The sequence below is a fragment of the Ischnura elegans genome, chromosome 8 (genome assembly GCF_921293095.1).
Source record: "Ischnura elegans chromosome 8, ioIscEleg1.1, whole genome shotgun sequence".
NCBI lineage: Eukaryota > Metazoa > Arthropoda > Insecta > Odonata > Coenagrionidae > Ischnura > Ischnura elegans.
Window position 1 is genome coordinate 75,964,323 of NC_060253.1, and position 26,097 is coordinate 75,990,419.

Genomic DNA, 26,097 nt, shown 5'->3' on the forward strand with positions numbered 1-26,097 from the left:
TCACTGAATACTGAATATGCATTTTTTTCACCAATTTTAAGTACAAATGAAATTAAAGATAAGAAAAATGCTGAACACCTTGTGAGTCAATGTACTTCAATACAACTCCTAAATCCTGATGCATCTATCACCCACGATTTTGTAAAACTTGCATCCATTGAGATCTGCAGTTCTTTTGTTTTTATTATATGCCTATTGAAGGTTTTATTATTATTAATGCTTTATTGCATTATTCAAAACTTAAATAGAGAATTGAACATTACTTTGAAATTAGAATATGTAAAACGTAAATTTAATAATGCAACAGGGAGTCAGAAAAGGGACAAGCACAGGGAGTCAAGAAAGGAAAGAAGGGAATCTCGCGTGCATTTGAACCTATGCATGCATTCTTCTTAGTGTTGTTCTCGTGGAGTATTTTACATATTTTAGCACTTACTTGATAAGTTTTTGTCAAAATATTGTTAAAGAATTGAGCCAACCAAATTTGCAAACTTTCTTGTTAGGCCCAACCATTTTCTACGGATTTGAAGAGAATCACGGATGATATGTGCTGTGTATTCGAAATTCGAATACAGTGGAACTTGGTTAGTACGTTTCTGAAGGGACCACGAAAAATGAACGTACTAACCAGGAAAACGTACTAACGAGGAAAGTAAATAATAGCAGTTGTTGCAATCAGTGAAAAAGTCGTCATAATTACAATTACTATCAGTAGTTCTCATAGGATCGCCTTCCTGAACTCTTTTCACATTTAAAATCAAGAAAATGAGCGCTACCATGAAAAACAATACCATGTGAATAAAAATCGCAATTTTTCATGGACATCCCGGAGAGGATTTCATGATTACGGCGTCTATCTCCCGTGATTTATCCTATATCTATTTACAGAACGAGGACGAGTGAAGCTCAGACAAGCGAAGACAAGTCATTTTTCTTTCTCACAGCGTACTCGGAGAATATAGCAACAACCCGGAGTAAGTCAACTGGTTTTTTAAACATCATAAAAATTGGGCAAAATTATATTGACTTTCAAATTACGGCAACAGCCGTAGACATTCGCTTCTGGAATGATACCATTTCGATTGTAAAATCGATCGATATATCAACTGATGACACGCAAGATTATTAGATTACGACGTAATTACAAGAAAATTTTATATTAAACAGTTGAAATTTACTTTCAAAATTTGTCTAATGTCGTCTGCTTTCGTTCCGAGATCAAGTATTTTTAAGCTAAGCTTCGCGTGGAGATCCAGAGGATCGTCTGCTCCCGCAACAGTAGTCAAGTAAATACGCACGACGTCGAGTTTATGGAGCAGTACTGTTTTAGATAATGTGGGAATTGTCTAATACCGTTAAGACTCATTTCTTCATCATGATAACTCGTGCAATAGCAACAATTGCCCACTCATGAACTTTGTGCGCAGCAGTGGGCACTCCCAAGCTCCAAAGGCAACAGAAGGTGAGGAGCTCGGGGTGGGGAAAATTGGGGCTTCTTATTGGCTGTAGTTTTTCATAGTCAGACATTCCCAAAAAATGGCCGCATTTTATTTTTCATCACGTCACAAGAATTTAGAAATGCATTTGGATAAATTACGGTAGAAGAAAGAGATGTGGAATGAATGGAAGAATGTTAATGGCTAATAATAATAAATTAAATCATGAATTCAGACGTTTGCGACCCTTAACAAGACATTAGAGAACGAATTGCGGGTTGCGTCACGGCAAGCAATTGAGCGTACTAACCAGGAAAGCGCAATTTTTTCAAACGTACTAACCAAATTCTTTTACCTGTATTTTGTTCGGATGGTACCGGGACCGAGGGAAATCGCCGTACTAAGGAGGAAAACGTACTAAGGAGGAACGTACTAACCAAGTTCCACTGTAATTGATAACTTTGTGTCATCGAATACCGAATAGTGTAAAAAGCTCATTATTTGAGATATTCGGTGATTCGCCTATTCGAACAGCCCATCACTAGTATGTAGCCTTTAAAAAGTAGCAATATTGGTTATTTTCTTTTGTGTGATTCATTGATGCTGTCTACAATTCTTTCTTTTAAAGCAGCTCTGCTTCACCATGAGCCTTTTTTTGTATTTAGTTATTTTATTGAAATATCTCAGACAAATATACATACCGTATTTGTCTGAATATAGTCCTCCTTTTTTCCAAAAATGCCAATGATAAAAGTTAAGGGGGGACTATATTCAAAACCATTTTTTAAATATTTTCCTGAAACTCAAGCCTCAAAATTATAGGGGGGGACTATATATGGAGAAATACGGTATGTACTTATGTAATATATAATATCTGTGTATATTGTATAAGTACATATATAATATATGGATTTTATGAAACATTTTTTTTGATAATGTCTTGATAGCACTAGCATGGTGATTATTCATTTCAGGGCTCAAAACAGTAAATATGCTTCATTGGCTGAATTTAATGATGAGAGATTCAAAATTCTGCAAGAGAACACGGTTTCCTATAGGACCCAGATAGATGCTCTAGAAAAGAAAAATCAAGCCTACAATTCTACCATTGTGAAGCATGAGCAGACAATTTTACATTTGAAAGATGTAAGTATAATAGTTATGTATCTATTCGATGACATTATTTACACAAGTTATGGGATTGTCTGTCTTCTAATAAAATTAGGGATGGTCAGATCGGGTACCTTGGATCCAAATATCTGCAGATATTGCCCTTCACTGGATACTTTGGTTTCAAATTTTCTGAAGGCATCGGATCTGGATCAGAAATTTTAAATTAATGCTTCAGTGAATGCAGCTTCCCTTTATAGGGAGCGGAAAGAGTTCTGATCCTCTCTTAGCATGTGCTGTTGCACTGCGGTGCTTGTCCTACTCATGAACCATTTTGTTTAAAAGCTCTCGTAGGAGTTATGCTGTAGAATTTCATAAAAATGAACGTGGCATCAGCACCGTCAAACAAGAAGATACGGCCTGGAAATGCCAGCTGTGTATATCACATAGCTTGCCCGGCTTCACTTTAAAGGCAAAGGCATCACAAAATAGCAGGATCTGATATGTTAGTCCTTGACCCCCTCGTTTGTAGCCTCATTGCTTGAAAGATGGAGGGAGCGTGCTCCTTCCCCTCCACCTTTCCTTTATGTGCTTCTGCTTCCCTTTTTCCTCTCGCTGAGGGATTGTCTCGTTCTGTTCCCACAATTCGTCACTTGTTATGTTAATGTTGTTATAAAGATTGATAATAATGTGATGAGAAAGTGATAAGATTCAGGGGAAGCCTATGTGAGGAGAATTAAAATTCAGTCAATGGTTTATCTTAAGATTGAAACTTATTTTCATCACCAAATGCAAGTGTCTCAGTTTATTATGAGCGTTAAAAGATTTAAGTGTGTAAAAAAAATAACTTGAAAGCTTATAAAAATTATTTTTAATCAGTAAAAATATTCAAATGTGTATGAAAATCTAAATAGCATTCTGTGATTGTATGGACCCAGAAGAAACTTGAATAATTTCTTTGTTGCATAGCAGGACATTGAAAATGCATTTGGATATGAAAATATTTAAAAAAACAACACTGAAATCAAGTATCCGATCCAGATCCATGTCCAAAAAAATCCTGGATCCTCTCATTCCTAAATAAAATCTTAGAATATGGTGCCTCCTTCTCAGAAATTTTAGAATTTCTTGCCTTTCGTACTCGTTTCTCTATTACTGATCCAAGATGAAATGGATTTTTTATCTAGGAATAGCCTTACAATAGAAACAACTTCAGAAAACCTTGAATTTCATTTGATGCTTCCAGACTTTCCTGGGTGAAGTTTACTCGGTTGACATCCTGGGTCTTTTGTTCTATCTTCTCCTATGTTTAGACAACTCTACACTGCTGTCATCCTCAATCAATCAATAAAGCCTTAATTTACCACGTATCAAACTATCCACACATCTCTTCCCTAGCCAGTCCATCCAAACACTCAACAGACTTTTACTCACTGTCATATCATTCTCTATGTTCAATTTGCAACCATTTCCTTTACTAACCGCTTAAAAACTATCTGGAGTAGATGCAGAGAAAGCACGAAACTCAATCGGAAGTAAATAAATGCTGTGGAAAGAATCTTGAATGGTTATCTGTCTCTTTTGAATATCTTGTTGGACTTTCCTTCCATTTGAAAGGATAATAATTAATGCTGGGCTGCAGTAGTGGTGCAGCAAGGGGGGGGGGGTTTGGGGGTTAAAACTTAGAAACTTTTAAGTTTAACTTATTTTTCTTATTTGGATCAGTATTACTAATAGAATAGTGTAAGGATTAATCAAATATCCATCAGAAGGCTGTAAAACTTGCCATTTTGAACCATTGTTCATAAAATTTTTCTAAAGGAGGGCCCTCGCAACTCCTGTTTACCCTGGTGGGTATGCAATAACCCCACACCCCAAAGAATTATTTGTGCCTAAAACCCCCCCTAGCCTTAATTCTTCGCTGCGCCCCTGCTGGGCTGTATTTTTAACATCATGGAAAGTTGAAATAAGTATGTAAGGGAAAGTCAGGGAATTTGTCTTAGATATCCAAGCTACTCTGGTTGTGCTTCAAGTTTTTTTTTTTACTTGAGATGTTTGCAATTGAATCATATTTTCATATCATTATGCATAGTAATGTGCTATTAAATGTATTGCCTTTCACAGATGGCTTTTGAAGCTCAGTCAAAATTGTCAAGGGCCGAGGTACGACTTGAAAACCTATATTCTGAGTGTCAGCTGCTGAGAGAATCTGAGGCTCGCTTGGTTAAGGAGAGGGAGTCGCTGGAGAGAGAGAGGAGAGGCCAGACGTTGCTGATGACCAACTTGGAAGCGATTCGAGCCAGTTTTGAGCGTAGTGAAGGTGAGGGGCGTTGCAGACTTGAGGCCAGGATGGAGGAGGCACGCAAGGAAATTAACCTCCTACGCAAGCAGATAGATGCAGAGCGGGAGGCAGTGCGCACTGCAGTTTCAGAAAGTGCAAGCTTGAAAGGTGCATTGGAATCAGAAAGGGATGCACGAAAAGCTGCGGAGAAAGACAAGATGGCAGAGCACGATACAGCTGTTGCAGCCAAGGCAGAAGTGGAGAAGTTGAAAGCAAGAATTGAAGTAATTACTGCAGGAACCAAAGGCCTGACTGAACGTGGTGCTCAGACTTCTATAATAGGTAAATATCCTTGATATTATCACTTTTGTTAATATAAGTAAAATGTTCAGTGTATGAGTTGGTAAAGGTAGTGGCTTGTGAGAAAGGGGTCCCCCCACATAACCCCCAGAAATTTTTGTGTCTCTATGGCCAATAGGATCCCAGGGAATGTTACCGTGTCTGGAAAGTGAGATAAAATGAAAAATTACTCAGCAAAATCCATTTTATTTTTGGGTCAAATTGTAATGGTGATACAAGCGGTCCTCGACTTTCGTACACTCGTACTTTCGTACGTTCAAAATTGACACCTTTTACTTGACTTTCGTACGCTAAATTCGGACTTTCGGACGTTGGTCTGTAATTTTTTAAAGTTCCCGCGATGTTTATTGCGCATCCCAACATTCAATTGTTTCAAATGGCAGTATATGCGAACAATACGAACGTATATAATGAAGGGAATTGTTGGTAGTTGACTCTAATCTAGGTGATTTATTTGGGAGAGAGACTACCTGCTATAGGCTCCTTTATCAAGAGAAGAAGAAAGCCTTCATTGAAGATATTTTTCAAAAGAAGTTGACTAGACATCAGCAAATAGCTTTCAATAAAACTAGTAAGATCTTCTTTCTAATTGTGTTTTTTCGTTTGAGTGCTATTTTATTCATATACACCTTCAGAAACGTTATTGCACGAAATATCACCCGAATTCTGTTTGTCTTTTGCCTTTTTGAATAACATGCGAAATATACGCGATCACGAATGTCACCTGCCAAATGTCGAATTTTGGTGTAAAAATTAAAAGGTATCCAGAGTGTGAGTTCAACAACTACATTTTGTTATGCTTCTTGATATGTCTTTTTATTCATAGTCGACGTAATAAGTGGAATGTCAACTTAACGCCAAGAGGAAGTTTCACTCGATAGCCAACGGAGTTCTTGTTATTTAAACTTTTCTTAGCATTTTCTGCGTATTTTCGAAAGAAATTAGATGATTTGAGGAGTTTTAATAACATATTTTTAAAATTAAGCCAATTGTAATGAATTCCATGAAAAAAAAGGTTTTAGTACGTATATTCCGCTCTTTTGGAACGTAACCCCTAATTAGTATGGAAGTCAATGGTTCGACTTTCGTACAAGTTTTCGGGAATGCATTGTGTACGAAAGTCGGGGACTGCCTGTATGTATTTCCTGACCCTTGTATGCATTGGAATATCTTTGTTATTATAGCATCCCTTTCTTTGCTGTAAGACATGTTGATGAATCAAATTGTTCACTTAACCATTGAGACATAGCATATGTTCTATCAATAGTCTCATTTGGAATGAAATTGGTGTTTCTTTTAGGGTGATAACATTATCATTACATTAGTCACATAAAATTTGTTCTGGTCTTCACTTTAATGTTTTCTGCATTTAATATTTAGTTTTTGAGGTCCAGATTTATTCCCTATGAGAACAATGTAAAACTTGCCCTTATTTAGTTCTCTGCATTCTGCCATTTTACACATTTTTAGGTTGGCGTCTATTTGCTTCTTACCTTAGAGTCAAATGATAAGAGTCACTTTGGTTTTATGAATACATTTCATTTTGAACATGGTACTTAATTTTTTCATTTTGTCTTTCTTTAGGCTCTTCTGGAGAACCAGGCCAGGCGAGAATTCTCAAAGATGCACAGCTTAGAGCTAAAGAGCTTGAAGAAGAACTGTCATCTCTTAGACAGCAAATGACAGTTTGCAAGGGGTATATTAACCAATATTCAAACATTGCCAATGATACAGAACTGCAGTTGAAAGAAGTCAAGGCTGAGCTAGAAAAGACCAAGGCTGAAGCTGAAAGAAGGTACAGTAAAACCTTAATAATACGAAGAAGGATAATTTTCCATTATCATTTATGATTATTTAGTATCATTAAACATTCTTGAAATTACAAAATTGGATGTTACAAAGTGCCGATTTTTCAGTCCTGATGACTTGGCACTATCAGTTGTTAACCGTTGGTATTGAAATTTGGGAGGAATTTTTATTATCAGTAGGTCTTTGGCTGTGTTTTTTTATATTGTGCTTGTACATAATTTGGAATTGCCGAAGCTTGCAAGATTCTTTGCTAAGAAGTCAGATTAAAAAATAAATACTCAGTGGTGTCCTAGCTTGGAAATAATTTTTTATGAAGGCGATGGCATACGGTAATATTATATGACCACTCTTCTTCTTAATTAGGTCGAAGAAATGTAAAAGTAACCCAATTGTTCATAATGAATCCATTCTGTTTGTGAGTAAAGTGTGCAAGCGGTGATGTTAACTTCTTTGACATGAACATATTTATCATTTTCATACGTTAGACCTATTATTGACCATATGTTACTGTCCTATTTTTTGTTTAGGTCATACCATTTTTGGCACAAATTTACGTAGTTTTGAGTTTTTCATTCTATTTATCTATAGAAGTGAAGAAGCAGCTGCCATTGAGAAAGAACTGAGAGATCGAGTTACTGATTTGGAGAAGGAAATCACAGAGACAAGAGATCAGGGGACATCTGAAGTTGGTCAATTGAGGGTCCAGTTATGTAGAATACAAGATGAGCTTACATCTGCAATGGCTGAACTTGAAACTGCGAAGAAGGAAGCAGCCATTGCTCGTGAAGATGCTGTTAGCCATGCAGAGGTGGCTAGACAGGCAGAAGACAAGTTTGCCAGACAAGTTGTTCTTCATTCAACCGACCTGCAGGTTTGTCTTGGATTTAAATGTTTGCCTCCTTAAAAGCGGCCATTGCAGTAATATTTTCTATAAATGAGAGGAGACTAGATGCATTACTAGATGCACTCAAAGTGATGGGGATTATATAACTTACCCTAAATAAGTGTTGTTCCATTGGAGTACATGTAGTTAGTCATTTTCCTTAACCAAGTTGTTGCAAAGAAATTATGATTGTGGGCTATGTCAGTAACTCAGAAATCACTCATGAAGAGGAAGTAAGCTTTATTTTTTTAGCTGAAAAAAACTAATGTATTCAAACCATCGTATTTTACAGTGTATGATTTTAATTCTTGTATCATTTCTTTTGGAGAACTTAAAGCCATTGTCCTCTCTAACTCACTAACTCAATGATTTTTAATGGAACTATGCCATTATAAATATTTACTTCTCTTTCTTAGGCTCTTCAAACAGTACGGGAGGAACTGACAGCAATTCGTGCATCTTCTGAGCAAATGCGATTTCGAGAGGTCGAATTAGCAGAAGCATTGTCAGTTGGGAAAAAGGGTTGGGAAGAGAGGGAAAGGCTGATCATGTCTGAATTGGCCGAGTCCAAGAAGAGAATGGAGGATTTGGAAGCCCAGAATTCTCTCCTTCATGACCAACTAGAAGAACTTGGGAATCGGACTACTCGATTACTGGCTGAACAGGAGCAAAGTAGGGTAAGTGTGGTTCTCATGAAGTCACCATCTTCCTTTCCTAATATTCTATGTATGATTTTTTACTCGGTTAATGATAGATGGTAATCACCTTCTCACGGGTAAATGGTTCATCTAACCCTCCTAGAATCCTCAGAAACTGGTGGCAATTCCTTGCTTTTTCAGAAGTGAGTTTCTCTAGGCTTCTATTTGTAGATATGCCTCTCTTAATTTTCCCTGATATTTTGGTACTTTATTGTTACTTTTATTTTTGTAACTTCTTAAATTTAGTGTTTTCTTCTCCTCCCCTCCTCCCATATCCGATGGTAGACTTCGCCATTATACCCATCGTTGAGCTAACAACTGGAAATAGAATCAGAACCAACAAGAATTGTTGTGAAATAAATTGTTCAAATCCAATTTGAAAACTTTTCTAAAGCATAATTTACATTAATCAAAAAGAGGGATGTAATCAATCCAGTCACTTTTGAGGTAACTTAATGTATTATTATTGGCATTTTCAATGGTACCTTAATAAATATTGTTAACAGGTTTAGAAAATTATGCCATGAAAATGAAACTCTTCATTGAGAAATTAGATCTTATGTAAGCAACTGAATTAGAGTCGGAATCAACAAAAAAGTGGAACCAACCCTTCATTATGTAAAAACAAGAATTGTATTCTTGAAATGCTTTAAAAAACACCGCGGTTCCTAATTTTTTCTTTATTCTCTCTTAAAAGGATCCAAATGTGTCATTAGACTCCTCTGTAACTGAAGGAGGTGAGCCTAAATCTAGTGAGCAGCTTCTGATGGTGATTCGTTACCTGAGGAAGGAGCGAACTATTGCATCTACCAAGTTTGATGTGGCAAATGCAGAAAATGCGAGGTTGCATTCCCAGCTATCTTCAGTGGAAAGACAGCTTGAAGATGCCCGAAAGAACTTGGCAGAGGAAAGGGAGCGTGCGGAAACAACTGTCCTTAATGCTGCTCGCCAAGGAGAACTTTTGAGGAAGGTAATACTTCTCCCTTTCTTTTTGTTAAAAATTTTTGACTCAGGGTGGTGTCTCCTTTGGAAAGACTGAATAGAAAATTTCACTGTCTGGAATGTTTGGGAAAATGGCAAAAAAACCTTTACAAATAATCTTCGCTGTTAAATTCAAATGGTCCATTTTCCACATCCTTTTGCCCTTTGATATTTTTCAGAAATCTGTGGATGCTTCAATGATACGGTATCCACATATTCTGGGTCGTAAAAAATATTGAAATTCCCTGTAAGTTTTTTCTTCCTGATATCTTTCATTCACATTATTTGGTTTTCCAAAAAGGTGGAGACCCTAAATGCATTGACTGATAGCAATAGAGCATTGAGAGCTGAAAGAGATGACCTGCAGCTGAGGATCAGAGAGTTGCAAGCATGCTATGATTCCATGAAGGAGGAACTATCTCCGTTACAAGCCAAGAACCGGGATATTCAAGCCAAACTTGATAACATCATGATGGAGAATCAAGCTTTGCGAGGTGAAGCTGCTCGCTGGAGAGCAAGAGCCAACACATTGCAGGAAAGAGCCAATCGTGTTGCTCCAGAAGACTTGAAGAGGGCTCAGGCAAGTTCCAAACATTATTATGCTTACTTTTTGTGTACAGGTGGGTTGATTTTTTTAGGAAGACTTCTGTGATGTCATAGAGGTGTGATTGGTCCATTGTCCAATATTCACTCAAACCACCCCATCAAAGGCCCTTCTGGTTTTAGCATACCTCCATTTTGACACCTTGTTCAAGGAAGTTGTGATATCAGGCTAAAGTTGCCAACTTATAACAGATTTGAATATCTTCCTAAGGGATTAATGTTTGTCAGAATTTTTACATCATTATTTTATTTGATTTGTTTTAATTTCTGTATTTGAGAGGGCAAAATTACAGTTGATCTCTTCTAAAGATATTTGGTGGAATACATGTTTGGAAGTTGGCAGAAATTAAAAAAAAATTGTCTGGGAAAGTCATCCGGGAATTACTTGTGATCAATTGTCATTCAATTCTCTTCAGGCTGAGAGGGATAATGCAATGAGGCAACTGGCCCAGGAACGGGAGGAAGCAGCCAAGAGGCTTCGTGCAGAAAGGACACGTCTTGAAGAGGCAGCAGCTGTTGCAGCCAACCACTTAGCTACGGCCCGCAATGAGCTCAGAGAACTCCGTACAAGTGTCGGAGCTAAAGATGAAGAGTTAGCCCGTATTACTGAGGACTTGGGAGCCAAAGAAGCCTTGCTCACTGAAGCTCGTACCAAGGAAATTCAGGTGAATTGAAAATTAGCTTCTATTGGATCCAAACCATTAAGCTCTATCAAATTATGTTTCTATCTGCTCACAATGTAATGCCATTATGTTTCCCTGTTTGGATAGCATGGTTACATGAGAGCATTGTCTGCTATCAAACTGATTTAAATGGTAGAGATGTTTTAAAGTTAGCCATTCAGCATGTAAAAGAACTTGGACCTGATGTAATTTAAGGTGCTAAAGATCAGTAATATTCTTGCAGACCACAACTATTGTGGAGTCATATGGGTGGTTATGTGTGAAATAATTTCTTTCGCACCATGTGTTTTATTGTTCATATTTAGACTTGCGCAGTAAAGTGCTGTGATAAGATGTGTGGTGGGAATAAAATTTTCCACATAAAGATACATTTTATGTTCATTATGTTTTAGTAGATACTTTAGTGAATAGTAATATACTTTAAAGTGCTGCATTATAATTCCATCACTCAATGTCAGAGGTAAGTTTCCTGGGTATGGAAAAATATTTTAGGCCTAGATTTAGATAGAAGAGAGCACGGGAAAGAACACCTTGGTAATGTTGTAACTGATTGATTGCAGATAAGAAAAATTGCCAAAAATTACAAGACCAAATATGAAGAGCTTCATAAAACTATGGAGGATGAAAAGAAGAAGTCAGAGGAGGCTGCTGCCGCTGCAGATGCAAGTGCTTCCGGGGAGCCTTCTCAAGAGGTGAAGGATCGACTTAAGGATGAGGCCAAGAAAGAGATGGAGCTGAAGGTGAAGGACCTGAATGAGAAGCACGTGGAGCAGCTCAAGGAGGCATCAGAACAGGTCGGTCTGAAAAACTGTTACCCAAAGAGCTCTTCAGAGCAGGACATTCACTAGTTCACATGAAATTAAAGGGGGCCACCCTTTTTCTGGTGATGGCAAAAATAATAGCACTGAAAACGGGTCCACAATGCTTATTTCACCAGCCACTTTTTTTTAACAGTCGCCGAAAGAGGTAACATGATACAGTGCAACCTCGATATAACGACACCCCACGGTGCACTAATAAACACTCGCTATAGCGAATTGTCGCTTCACCGGAGGTGGAGCAAATAATAGCCAATATACCTGTTGCGAACAGATATACAGGAACAGGAGTGGTGCGGCGACAGATAAACATCTATCCGATGAACGTAAGCATAAATCCAGGCGAAAGGCGATGTTTTTTTGCATCACTAAATTTCCTTACTCAAATAACGACTAACTATTCAAACAATTTACAAGCGCCGCACTGAATAAAAATCATGCAAAGCATTGTTTCGTCAATCATTATATTTATCGAACGACAGTTTACCACATAAATTTGAGACTGAGCACTCCATTAACTTCATTTCTAACAGATCGCTAGCAATTACAGAGGTTAAGGAGTCTTGATGAAAGTCTTCCGGCGGTGAAACCCTCGCTATGGCGAGAGCCAACACCATAGGGTCTCGTAAAAACGAATTTTTTAACACGCTTATTATAGGGTCAATTGGCGGTGCATCGGCTATCCCTCGTAATAGCGGGGGTGTCGCTATAGCCCGTACTCGCTTTAACGAGGTTCCACTGTATTCCATTTGCTAAATTATATAGAAATACTCAAGTTATCGCAAACGCATGTATTATTTGTCTGTGAAATAGCACTGATTCAAAAGAAAAGCAGTAAGTAGTGATTAATATGGAAGTTGAAGGTCTTCATCTCTCACCTTCAGATATAACAAATGACATTTAGTGGATTATGAGCCCTCATTAAAACCCAGCTTTTACTGTATTAGTATTATTTTATACTGCTAATTTCTAGCAGTGGAGCCAATTTAGGCTATAATTTGCCATATAAAATAATTTTCCTACTTTTAAATAACCCCCTCTTTTCTCATTTCAGTATTTCATTCTCTGTTGCTATGGCTTCAAACTATTAGCTCATACTCAGCCCATAGTGAGTATGAAATCACAGCAATTGTTTATCAGTACATGTAGTTTTGGGTCATTCCTTTCCACTATACACAAGGCTTCAATATTTTCTGCAGTTTTCAGAATGAAAGCGAACCCATTTTTATTAAGTATAATTCATATAATAACATGCATTGTAATCAAAAATCGTTTTTCACTTTCTTAACAGACTAGTAATCTGCAGAAGGAGCTGGATTCAATGCGTCAGGAGATGGAAGCTCTTAAATCAACGTATTCAGAGAAAGAAGAGCGGTCAAAACAAATGCTGAAAAGTGCACGAATGAAGATTATTCAGCTGAGTGAAGCCAAGGCTACCATGTCAAGGGAGCTTACGGATATGCACAGCAAAGTTGAAACAATGGAAATCAGCAAAGGTAATTGTCCATTTGGAAGGAGTGTTGGGAAAGAAGCCTATGAATTTACCAAAGGCAGAGAAGTACTAGTTTATGTTGGTTCAGTTATTTTCATTACTTATTTTCAATTAATAATTTTGTTGCCTGAGATCTTTTTTGGAAAAGAAAACATTTTATAATTAGTATAGGTTCAATTTTTGGTGAAGAATTATTTGATGATAGAAATTTTGGCTTGCATGAAGGCCACTCATTGTTCTTCTGGAAATGGGTAAATTTGATGACTTAAATAATTTCGGGAAGCAATTTATGATTTTAGAAGTTAATCGAATCATGGTGCAACTAGTGCAGGCATCTCCTGAGTTACGTATGTCTCAGCTTACGTAAATCCGTACTTTCGTAAGTGATAACTGTGTTTCGAGTGATTACGTTAATTTTCTAATGCGAGCGCGAAGAAGTAGATATTCGCTCGTATACCCAATGGCAGAAAAAATATCGAATAGTTATCGAGTTTCTTACGTAATAATCAAAACAAAGTGACCTCGAAGGAATTTTCATTAATTTCTGTAGCAAAATCGCTTATAAATCTCAAGTCACCAATTAATGTGAAAATTTGCAGTTATAGCAATGGAAGTGATTGCGTTCACTCCTGTATGATACAGCTGGCTATTAAGCATTTTTTTATTCATCACTGGCGGCATGACGGCAGCTGCGCTGTTATTTAAATAGCTCACTTAAAAAAAGTGATCTTAACACCGGAAAAATCTGGATTTCAGAATATCCTGGGCCCTATGTGCTCTGTATTATCTATGGTATGCTATTTGGAAGGAGGTAACCGACAGCTGGAATAGGGCCATCTTTGATAAGTTTCTGCTATTGCCAGAACTTGAACCCAGGCCCACAGGGTGTAAAGCTTTTGTGATGTATTAGCAAATTTTTGCTCCCTGTTAATGGGGTTAATTTGGATGACTATACTTATACCGTAAAACCTCACATATGAGACTTTTTCTGGTTCTGGCTTAAATAAGAACTTTACAAAAGTGTATGACTAAGCGTTCTAAAAATAATGAGCAAGTGGTATCCTGAAAAATATACTCCTCCTCAATGCCAACTCTTGATTTTACACGCTTTGATTTTACACAGTGCCCATATTTCGGTCCCTCCAACTGCGTAAAATCAAAGTTTTACTATACATAGAGTCTGCCGGAAAGCATCTTATGTAACCCGGGGGATGCCTGTAATAGTGAAAATAGGAGTTTTATTAAGATCCACCCAATAAGGGAGAATCTGATCCTGGAAAAATTTTGCCTGGCTTGCAAATTTGGGGAGTGTGAACATTTTATATCCCTCTCACACCACTACTGATATCTTGTGTCATTGGTGCAGACTTCATCAACCATTAACGATATTCTGACTTACTCTCGTGCAATTTTAGAGGAGGGAAGCTCCAGGTTTACTGCTCTGCGTTCTCAGTATGAGGGTAGAATATCACGGCTGGAGAAGGAAAGATCTGAAGAGCAAAGAGAACGCACTGCTGAGAAAAACAGATTAACCTGGGAGATAGAGAGGCTGGAACAGAAAGTTGAACTCCTTCAGCGTGCCTTGGAGATCAAGTCTGAAAGACAGGTAAATGTGATAAAATGATACTGTTATGGGAGCTCATATTGGCTGTAAAAAATTGGACGTCTGTAAATTTCATTCCCAGGAGTAACCAAGTACAATTTTAAGTTTCAAATTCATATAGGTATATTTTCCTGCCAATGACAGAATGCCTCTAATAAGTTGGTTGTGGAAATTATTTTTGCTGTAGAATTCATCCTCTTTGTATCTATGAGAATGGTTAATGAATTTAAGGTTAATTTTTATAAATTAAATTATAAAGTCCTAAGGCATATTTTTCAGCTTTGGCTCAAATAATTGTGACTTATTTTATAATTTTTCATTCTGTGATAAATATATAGGTTTTTCTTTTTCTGTGATAATATGGGTGACTTCAAGTATATTTTGAGGATGCCTATGTCTTCAGTTCCACTTCTTTCAATGAAATATTGTGTAGAACACCCATATTTATTTTCTTGCCATTGGTCTTAATTTGTTCATTTAGAAAGTTGTGCGAAATAGATTGCTCATCTGCTTCTTTTCATCGCTTGTATACAGGGATCCAAACCTTCCACTAGCTCTGGTTTAATGGACAAGGGAGGTCTTGAGCCACCTCCCACTGCTAATATCAAGCCTATGGCTGGATCACCATCAGTGTCTTCCAAATCACAGCAGGTAAGGCTTGTGGATAGTTTTTTTTTCAAATAATTTGATGTGGAAATTTCTGTGGAAGTGGAAATGGTATTTGTTGGCATAAAAGTCAATGTGGTTATGAAACGTGGCTTTTCACCGGGAAAACCTGTAAAAAAATGGAATATGAATGAAAATTACAATAAACTCTGTAAAAATTATCTTATCTCTAAAATTCCATTGGCTAATTTTCTTCATCCTTTTATACAGAGGTATAAGATCAATGTGTGAGCATATCCAAATTGTCATTCAGATGATGCTTGATCATTGTTAACATGATAACCACCATTGTGATTTTGTTCACTATTGCTGGCTATGGCAGTCAATTTTTTAAAATGCATTTCATCTGATAATTTTGTGCAATTTTCTTTGAGGTTAATCTTTTCCATCTCATAGTAGTATTTTTATCATAACTAGAGATGAATATGTCATCAAGAGTTCTGGAAAGTGTGAAATTAGTCTGGAAAAGTCTGGGAATTTGTTTGATATTTTAGTGGCTACCCTGGGAAATTTATTTTCTTGTGCCTAGATGTTCATAATCCTGGCAAAAAGTTGTTGCTTCATCTAATTTAAAGACTGATCAGCGAATATTTCATTGTAGACCCAGCCATCTGTGACGATTGCTCCATCTCGTGCCACACCGTTTGCAAGCATCAGGCCAATGGCCCTCCCAACTAGAACTGTGGCAGTGCTACCAACTGCCCAAGCTGGTCCAGGTGGAAGTGCTGTCTCTGTATCGCATGCCAGGTGTGTCCTGGCCCCTGGGTACTTGTACCTTAACACTTATTGATTTGAATGTCGTGGTTGTAGTGTTTTTGCTGTTAGTGCTTCTTTGACTTGCATCAAAGTACAGTAGTGCTTCGATTGTCTACCCTCAAGCAGGGCAAGCATAAAAGAATAGTCTGTTGATATGGGTAATCCATTCATGATAATGTTACAAGTGAAAGTTACTTCGGTTTCTTTGAATCTTTTGATCCCATTTTTAGAAATACTACTTGTTTTAAGGTGGAGAAAGGTGGATGAGGGAGGTAAGAGTTTGGGTAAGAAAAAGGGAATGGGATAGTGTTAGGTAGGACTGGCTCTGGAAGCAATAGGCAGATACAGTTAAACACCTGGCATCTAGCACTATTGGAACTTAGGTGATGCTGGATTTGGGATTTTGTCAGATTTTCAGTGCTGTGGTAGTAACTAGTATATTTGGAGGTCGGGTGTTTTTATTAGAGGATTTGATAAGTTATAACAAAGTGAGATGGTTTAAAGGAAATATTTAATTTACATATCATTCATGATTAATAATAATGTAATTGTTTCTAAAGTTAAAAACAGTCAGGTTAAGCCATTGGGTATTATCGCAAAATGGATTATTGAATAGAAAGCTCGTAATGTGTATAATAGAAGTTAATGAGAATGTTAAACATTATATCTCATTTTTCGAAAAACATAGTAAATACAACATTTAAAATATATTTCAAGCTCTTTGTAATATGTACTTACATGCCATAGTTTATATAGTTCAATGAGCTGTCTGCTATCTATATCGTCAAAGCTGCCGTGATCAGTGCAAGGCAAACAGTCTCTCCCCATTTCTACTGCTCTATCTATTTGTGCCTATCTCTGCGATGTGACACATACGTATCAGCAGAGAGGAATTGATGTAATGTGCTGTGCAAATAATAGGCAATAGAGTGTTATGAGAGTAACTATGTGTCCTATTTTAGTTAGATTCAACAGAGAGTAGTTTTGCAAAGAGTAGGAAAGAATTTCGACTTTTGAAGACAAATGTAATTATTCAGAAAAAGTTGTCTCCTATGAAGCATGCCTTGGAAATGTTGCCCGAGTACAGATGTTCCCAGATTAGGGAAATTGGATATAGGGTGCTCAGTTGTAATAAAGTGGTTTGTTAACAGACTGATGGATAATTGAGGCTCTGCTGTACTTAAGTTTGCTGCTTGTGCTTTGCATCCGAGCAATTGCAGGAAGTTGTGTGTCTTTTAAAGTTGAAATGCATGCTGCATTTCTTTTAACTAATCACTTACCCTTACTTTGGAGAACAATCAAATTCACATCCTGGAATTCCACCAAAAATGTTGATTTGTTAGTTGATTTTATTCTGAAAGGGATGTAACTCAAGGTGATAGCCAGTGATTGTCATACTGGTGGTTTTTCTTACTGTTGGTTATTGGCAGGGGGATTTTCTTGTATGATATGTAAATTTCTCCATTTGAACCTTCCTTATCTGGTAGAATATGATAAATAATGAAACATTTTTATTTGAAAGTCAAATTCATGGAATTGAATCTTGCGAGCATGTGCTTCTGCTACAGGGATGCATGAAGAGGTGATGGATATTTTCGTGCTTGGTACCTAGTTACACATGTATGTACTCCTTATGCAATTTTGTAAGATACTAATGAGTGATTTTTTTATTTAATCTGCTGACAATAATACCGTCACTCTTGTATTGATTATTTTTTTCCAATATTTATTTACTTTAATATCCAAGCATTCAAATAATAACCAATTTTACCCAATTATGGATGGTTAAAAAATTTTATTTGTGAAGTTAACAGCATTTGCTTTGTTTAGTCAATCAATTGAGGTTTTGACTTGTTCTGCTGGAAGGCTCCTGTTCCAAATGTCATCCTCAATCATAGTTTGAATGTTGCTTTTAATAATTAAAGGCTATAAAACAGAGTCATCAGCAGGCCAAGTATAAATCTAGAATGACTTGAAATGGAAGCATGGATTTATATATTTTTAATGGAAGAAAGGATGTAAGCTGAATTCTGTATTGAATGTGATGCTTGCATCATTTTTTCCTTGAGTAAAGGCCGCCATGCACGGTGAATGATCTTGCGAATGATCATGCTGAATGATCATGTGAATAAAATCATTCGCCGTGTATAATGGAAAAATTCACAAATGGACCGTCATGCGCATGATCATTCAGTGAAAAGTAGAACATATTCTATTTTGCTCGCATTATCCAGTAAATGTTCACGTGATCATTCAGCATGATCATTCACCATGTATAGCAGCCTTTACACTTCCTATCATTGCTGCATGTTAAATTCCGATTCAGATGATCGCTTGATTTTTCACCCATAAAATAATTGAATTTCAGTCAAGGACCAGTATCAATATCACCCCAAATAGTGCAGCCTCAACCCATGGCAGCAGTGGTTTCAGAGAATGTACCTATATCAGGTTCTGTTGCACCCATTAGGCAAGCAACTGTACAACCTACTCCTGCCTCATCAGTGGCAACAGTTGGCACTGTTGGCCCTACGGTCTCTGATCCTCATGAGCAGGGCATGTCTCATGATGAGGGACAGGTTGGTGTTGGGATGCCTCACCACTCAAGTGGAATGGATATGGATCGTCCTGTGTTGGTCGTACATAAAAACCAGGTAAGGAGTGTGGCTTTAGGCTCGCACAAGGTTGATACCAATTCATGCAAAATGCTCTCAATATTATGAAATTATGTAGAGCTAATGGTTATAATTAGAACAACTGTGTAACAGGTTACAAGATGATAAAAATTATAAACTAACATTAATAAAATTATAAACTTAATAAACTTTTTCGAGAAGATTGAATGTTTCAGGTTTTGTCCCAACATTTCTCGACCCCTTGGTTATGAAATGACCAGCAGGAGTCGTGAAACGTCAGGACAAAACCTGAGCCATGTAGTAAAACCTGAAAATGTTTATTATTTTTATCAATCATGTACTGTGAAAGCTTCAAGGAAGAGGTTACATAATCAGTGTGTCCAGCGACCAGGAATATTGGGAATTGTACTTGAATCTATGTAATCTATTATATACGCACATTTTCTGTCATTTTAGATTACTTTCTGGAATCATTAAGAGCTTTCTTTTCCTGACAGGGATCTTTTTAGCGGTGATAATGTGATTATGCTTGTATTCCTACTGCTCCATGTAAGACCTTGTTTCCAGAAACCACGCACCTATGGCTGTGAGATCACAGATTCAGAAAAGTGGTTTGCACCAATGCTTCAAAACCGCTTTGTGACGTCAGACAACCATTGACAATGGACATCTAATTTAAAATCTTGGACATCAAATATAAAATAATACATAATTTATTCTATGATGGAGTGGTTCCATAACATCACGTGATTTACAGTATTCATTTTAAATTAATCTCACAGAAAATTTTCAGTCTGGGTTTCAAGTGAATCATTTCACTTCTGATTCTTTTACTTCTTTTTACATTTTTAAACTCAAGAACTGGTGGTAATGAGAACAAAAGAACTTAACCGGCCTATCCTTTCTTCCATTTCCTGCAATGACTTGAATCTTTCTGTCATAGGTTTCAGAGTCTGTCAGTGTATCGGAGGGCCACGATCCAAGTGAAAGTATCCAGCCCACTCCTCCCCTTGGCATAATATCAGGCTCGAGTGGAACTCAGACGCAGGTGGTAGCTATGGTGAGTCCACGGCAGCAGCAGCAGCAAGTTGTGGAGGGAACAATGCCTGGGCCATCTGGCATTGCCACCATTGGCAGCGTCCATGGAGTGAAGCGGTCTCGGGAAGTCGCAGTGGAAGGAAGCGAGGGCCCCAGTGTCCTGGTGGGTGGAACTAGGAAGCAGGTGAGGATCTCCTCGCCTATTGTTGACTCATTTTTTTTGTTATACTAATTTTCATGGTGGCCACTTGTATTGAAAACCTGTAAATATGGAAATTTAATCATATCCGGAAAGAATAGTCACTAGTTATTGCTTCATTAATGTGTACTAATGATATAAAGTACAGAAGTATTTACAACTAAAGCCTTAAGTTGCCCATAAGACTTTTTATAGGTAGGAGCACCTTAGGGACATTACTATGGTGTTAGCATTACTTTGATTGGTACAAAATGTCTTAAGTTGGAAAAAAGAAATCTTGGTTCAAGGAATCTTGGAGGAATGAAGGAAGGAGTCAAAGGAATCTTGGTTACAGAAACGGAAGTTACACGTTAAATACAATGGAATGTTGTGTAACGTCGGTGAAAATGTCAAATAAATCCTCGCAATGATGTAATAGTCAAATTCTGATGTTTGCTATCCTAATCTCTACCTCTCTTTCAGAGTTCTCCATACTTGTTAAAAATAAATTAGTGTTGTAATTTTACTTGTTTTAAGGTTAATAGTTAACTATTCACAATTATGTATAGATAAGTATCCTCCAAAATACCAATTATATATCAGTCTGGAAAATTCAGGCTGAGTGGCCACTGTTTTTATGCAATTGTTTAAATTCATTTGAAAGAGCAGTGAAAATTTTTATAATTTTGGAATAGTCAAGAATGTTCAAGATTTTGAGGTTAATCATATCTCTTCAACATAAATTATGTGGCTGATAAGGCTTCTCCCAGAGAAATTTAAACTTGCCTTTTTTATAATCTGCCTTTGAGTACTAACCTGAAGTTATTTCTTTTGAGGACCTCTTGGTTTTGCCATTTTACCTTCCATGTTTTTCTTGCTATGTTGAGTCCATTAAGGGTATATGTTTGGGTGTTGAATTATAGTGGACTGTATTAAAGTGCTGGTTTGGTATCAGGATCCTTTTAATGAAATTACACTTGTAAAAAGAGCACAAAGTAAACTAATGGATCTTGAAAGGATCGGGAATTGTCCCACACGTTCACCCGAGATGATTGTGCGAAGCTGACTGACTTCCTTGGCCGGCTGGAGTGAGCGCATGGATACACAAAAGAAATAGTTCCCCAACAGTATACATATTTCATTTTTTCTCTGATTTTTCTGTGTAATGTATCATTGAATGAAGTTTTCAATCATGCCGTATTATTTTGTATGAAGAGTTATACCGTACTGAAGATAGTCCTCATGATGTTACAGATAAAACGGAGTCGAATGGTACCTGCCGAGAGTGGAACGTCGACCTCCAGGGAGGAGCCTGAGGTGAGGGAGGCCACTTCATCTCAGCGTCCTGAGCATGAGGAGGAAGATGATGAGATTATCATCGTGGACTCGGATGAGGTGGAGGGTGTGGAGGAGGAGGCAGAGGAGGGCCTTGGGGAAGAGGACGATGATGTGGCTGAAGTTGAGGAGGGGGAGGAGGAGGAAGTGGAGGAAGACATCGTGGAAGAAGGAATGCAGAGGGGCGATGCTATGGAGGGAGAGGATGAGGAGAACCTAGAGGTTAGTTCGATATTGCCCTTGAATGATCCCAAGTGACTACTTCAGTAGTCTACTATTGATTATCCTGCTCTTTATTATTTGGTCTTATATTAGAATTTAATATTCGGTTTAGCCTAGCTTCATGTGAAACAGCTTTAGGTCCACATGAAGAATGATCTTTCGAATTAAAAATCATTCCCGTGATCACTTGAAATGCCTGCTACATTGTGAGTGAATTCGGCAAATTTTTGGTGCAGAAACGATGAACACTGGTGCGACTATCGATAGAGTTGATAGTACATGTCGATTCTAATAATATTTCCGACCACATGCAGTAAGAGAATAGAAATCTATGGAATTCTTGTTGTGAAAGTTGCAGACAGCAAAATGGTCTGTTTACATGTGAGCTTCCATATAATTTTGTATTGCTTTTACCAATTTGGTGGGGTATGACGTACAAAGGAATGAAAGGTATTCAAACCAATGGATTGCAGGCAACAGTAGTGATGGAACTCTTAAAAAATCACGTATCTAAAAAAACACGTAAATGTGTGTGTGAATATTCAGGGTGGAGAAAAATTGTCACGAAATTTTAACCCTGGATAGCTGATGCCAGAAGGTCCGAAAATTATTAATGATATTTGACTCAAAAACACACCATTTTTAAAATACAGAAACCATAAGCCAAGCACTCTGATTGGTCACGAGCTTTCTCTGTTGCCAGATGCTTGGACTACATTGTGATCTCTGGCAGGCAAAGCATTCCAAGTCGTGAGTTATCCAGGCAACAGGGCAAACTAGCATCCAATCGGACTGGTTGGCTCAAAGTTTCTATTGTTTAAAAATGGTGCATTTTCGACGTGAACATCATCAGTGATTTTGGTTCCTACTGATATCAGCCATCCACAGTTAATATTTTGCAACACAGTTTTTGTCCACTCTGCATAAATTACCTAATTATTTAGTCATGTTTCGGTAAAGCAAGTGGCTGGTAGTGATAGCAGTTTTGTTTCATCATTGGTGTGGTAAGTTAACATTGTTAAAATCCTCTTTTGTGCCCTGCTTTTCCTATTCTGATGATTATGGCTAAAAAAGGAGAGAGCAGTGTGCCTTCCCATTGTTAACCCTTTCAGTGGGGCACGCTAATATATCGGCTTTTACCGCTCGGCTGAAAAGTGCGGTGTGCCGATATATCGGCTTTTACATTATTGTTGTTAAATTTGAGGACATAAAAAAAAACTTACATATCAGTAAACGTAAAAAAATGTTGTGATTATTGTCCAATTTAATCTCGTTAATTAAAAAAAATGCTTGAAGATATCTAAAATATTAACTATATAATGTTTATTTTTCCTAGTTGCTACATTTTATTAAAATACCCTCCACATTTTTTGACTGTACCCCGGGAAGAAGGATAGCACTTAAAGGGTTAAGGAACTAGAATTGATGCAAGGATTGTTAAAGGACAGTGTGTGCAAGAATCATCCAAAGAATATGGTTTGGGATTGCAAATGGGTTGGAGAGTAATAATGAATAAATAAAAACTGCCTAAGAAAAGCCTCGTGACTAAGCTTACATGCACCAAGTGCATCCACGGGGTTGAGGATGGTGGGTTGACCTCTAGATGTAGAGGTTAGTTGCGATAAAAACGGGTTTGCTCATTGAATAAGCACTTGCGTACAAAAAGTGGTGGCATTCTGGGTGGAATGGGTCTGCTCTCAGCAAGATAGGTCATCTAAGTGACCCTTGAAGCCTGTGAAGATGCTGTGACTTGGTGATGGGAGGCCACCAACTATTATGCTTCCCATCACCCTTTGGGAGAGGATAGCAGTTATTCTTCATTTGGGTGCATGTAGGGACCGCAATGGTCTGTACAGCAACACTCATTTCAGTCCAGATATGGTAACATAAACTTAATTGGCTGTAGTACTACGATGTGGAAGGCAAGAGGAAACTACCACATTACTATCTGGAGGCTTGGCAGCTACTCTGTTCATTATTTTAAAGGCATGATAGCATTCTCTTGAGTACAATATTCTGGAGGTAAGCTAGAAAAAATGTAGATCGTTGAAGACCTGTGGAAGGCTAGAGTGGTGAAAAGCTTTCTGCAGTACAGTGGAACCTTGATCTATCGTTCCTGCATTCATCGTTCGCCGTTCTTGGTCCCAAATAAAGTCCGATTCAGGCACTGTCATTTTTTTTCTCATCTATCGATCCCCTATGTACTGTTTTCTCGCATTGATTGTTTGAAGATCGCTGTCCTGATGTATTGTTTTCCTGCATCCATTGTTTGACGAAAGGAGACAGTATTTACAATGTGTCATCTATTACTAATAAAGACAGAAACATATTTTGAGTATTCCCCAAGAGATGGAACTACCATAGGGAGAAACTCAGTGCCATGGGATAGTATCTACAATGCACATTTACCAAATCCACTTTCCCCCTCCCATCAGCCCTCGGCCCCCCTTCCCGAAATTAATCAAAAGGCCCCAGCTTGCACAGGCTTTGTATTATGGAGATATCAAGTTACACGAGAATAATAGAAATGTGTTTCACCCTTCCTTCTTTCTCCAACACTGACCATTTTCAGCCTACCTGCGTCTAAGTTTCCAGTTTCTGAAGTTCAACTGCTGCTTGAGTTATCTATTAGCCCAAAAGGTGTCTAACAACGACTTTTGGCAATTGGTATTACACTTTTATTGGATTGAAATATTAGCAATGTGTACGTAATTAAAAAAGAATGAGACCAAAAACGACTTATTTCTCTCATTATTTAAGCATTTTAAGCAAGGAAATGGCTGGCAAAATTCGACGGAGACTTAACATTCTGGCAAAACTCAATATCCTTGCAGCTGAGCTTCTCAGCAGTTGATGCAGCATTTTTTTCCAAAAACAGATATCAAGTTACAATTTAAGAGTTGTACTATAAATTTCCCTTTTCACAGTCACTGACAAGAGGATATCTTCTCTGGATATATATTTTGTTTCTCCCTACTAGCCATTTGAATTCACCTTCTTATCTGGTGCTAGGATACTTGGAACTGAGTGTGTAAGTTGCCTCACTTTAGAACGAAAAATTATGTGGTGCAATCATGAGGTCATAGGTGGATTTAGGGGGGGCACGTGCCCCAGTGCCCCCTCCAGACGCTTGAAAAATAGGCAAGATTTTTAATATGGTTACCATTACATTCGTTTTTGTCTATTTGGGAGCCTCAATCATTTAATTTAATAATTATGACTCTTGTTAAAATAAAGAGAGTACCGTATAAGCGTGTGTAAGAGGGGCACCTTTTTTCCCAGAAATTGCAGCCGAAAGTGAGGGTGTGCCTCATACACAAACTTCTTATCTTCCCCCCTCCCCTTCACTGGTCGCAAGTCCAAGGGTAACTGAATGGCCTTAGTTTTCCACGTGAGTCAGTCATCTGAAACCCTAGGTCAAAAACAAGGGGAGTTTCTCCCTTAGTGACGTATTTTTAAAATGCTCCTGTTTGCTTTTCTTGTAAGCATCGCGCCGTCACGTCGGTACCCCAGATGTGAACATGGAAAAGATCACGCGGGGTTTTTCGCTCCGGAGGGCGCGCTAAATTTACTGCCACGAGTGGGCCTCCCACGGCATTTAAACTGCATATAGTAATCGCTTATCAAACGTAGAGGAACGCGTAGTTTTGAAGGACATACCTGGTTGATAGTTAACATCTGTCTATCCGAGCAGTTTCCATTACGCTGAGGACCTGATTTTTCAAAAATCATCTACAGACGCTAATATGAGGGTTATTGAAACTGAAAATTATAATGGTGTCAAAACCTGTGGTTTAAAAAATTCGAACGAGTGTGTTCATTGTAAGACTAAATGGTGGATAGAAGAAATCGGAAATGCTTATAAGTGAAGAGCGTGGAAGGAGAGGTCGAGGGGAAGGAGCGCGATCCCTCCGTCTTCGAAACAACGAGGCTATGAGCGAAGGAGCAAGGGAACAACACGTCCGATCTTGCATGTGACGCCGTTGCCTTCATAGTGAAGGGGCGAAGGCGCAGCTATGTGATATACGCAGTTTGCATTGCCTGAAGTTTCCAGTCCGTCACGTCTTGTTTGAATGCGCTTATGCTACGCTTGTTTCTTCCGAAATTGTGCTGTTTGGACTATGGTGAATACTAGTAGCCTTGTTTTAACTATAAATCTTTGTGTCAATCAATTAGAGCTTAAAAAAAATTTAAATTCTGTCAGATATAAGTCGCGTTAGGTCTCATTCTTTTTAGAACCTCGTGCTTGTCATACAATTGCTCATCGAGATATCTTCGAGCTCAGTAGGTGACTCACCTAGCATTTGGCCTCCAGAAACTAGGAGAATTTAACCTGGTAGACCGAAAAAGGTCAGTTAATGAGATGGGGTAGGGATGAAACACATTTCCATTGTTTTCCTGGAACTTGATATTTTTCTGTGGGGTCTCGGAAAGGAAAAAAAACGGCAGAGGCATTGGCTGAAGGCGGGCCGAGTGTGGTTCCGTTAAATCTACGACGTGGTTATTATC

The 26,097-nt window shown here is 37.9% G+C and overlaps 1 protein-coding gene across 5 annotated transcripts in view; it reads left to right on the forward strand.

Annotated features, from left to right (window-relative positions):
* Positions 1-26,097, forward strand: part of LOC124163499 (nucleoprotein TPR) — a 67,249-nt gene that overhangs the window by 12,759 nt on the left and 28,393 nt on the right. For 3 of the 5 annotated variants that reach the window (XM_046540449.1, XM_046540452.1, XM_046540453.1), the window contains exons 13-28: positions 2,411-2,582; positions 4,671-5,169; positions 6,772-6,982; positions 7,585-7,867; positions 8,296-8,556; positions 9,275-9,547; positions 9,860-10,138; positions 10,578-10,826; positions 11,405-11,638; positions 12,954-13,158; positions 14,570-14,760; positions 15,292-15,408; positions 16,025-16,188; positions 18,548-18,833; positions 19,759-20,037; positions 21,286-21,588. In XM_046540449.1, coding sequence (XP_046396405.1) covers positions 2,411-2,582; positions 4,671-5,169; positions 6,772-6,982; positions 7,585-7,867; positions 8,296-8,556; positions 9,275-9,547; positions 9,860-10,138; positions 10,578-10,826; positions 11,405-11,638; positions 12,954-13,158; positions 14,570-14,760; positions 15,292-15,408; positions 16,025-16,188; positions 18,548-18,833; positions 19,759-20,037; positions 21,286-21,588 — 4,006 coding nt within the window. The remainder of the gene's footprint in view (positions 1-2,410; positions 2,583-4,670; positions 5,170-6,771; positions 6,983-7,584; positions 7,868-8,295; positions 8,557-9,274; positions 9,548-9,859; positions 10,139-10,577; positions 10,827-11,404; positions 11,639-12,953; positions 13,159-14,569; positions 14,761-15,291; positions 15,409-16,024; positions 16,189-18,547; positions 18,834-19,758; positions 20,038-21,285; positions 21,589-26,097) is intronic. The other 2 variants (XM_046540451.1, XM_046540450.1) reach the window with 2 other exon arrangements.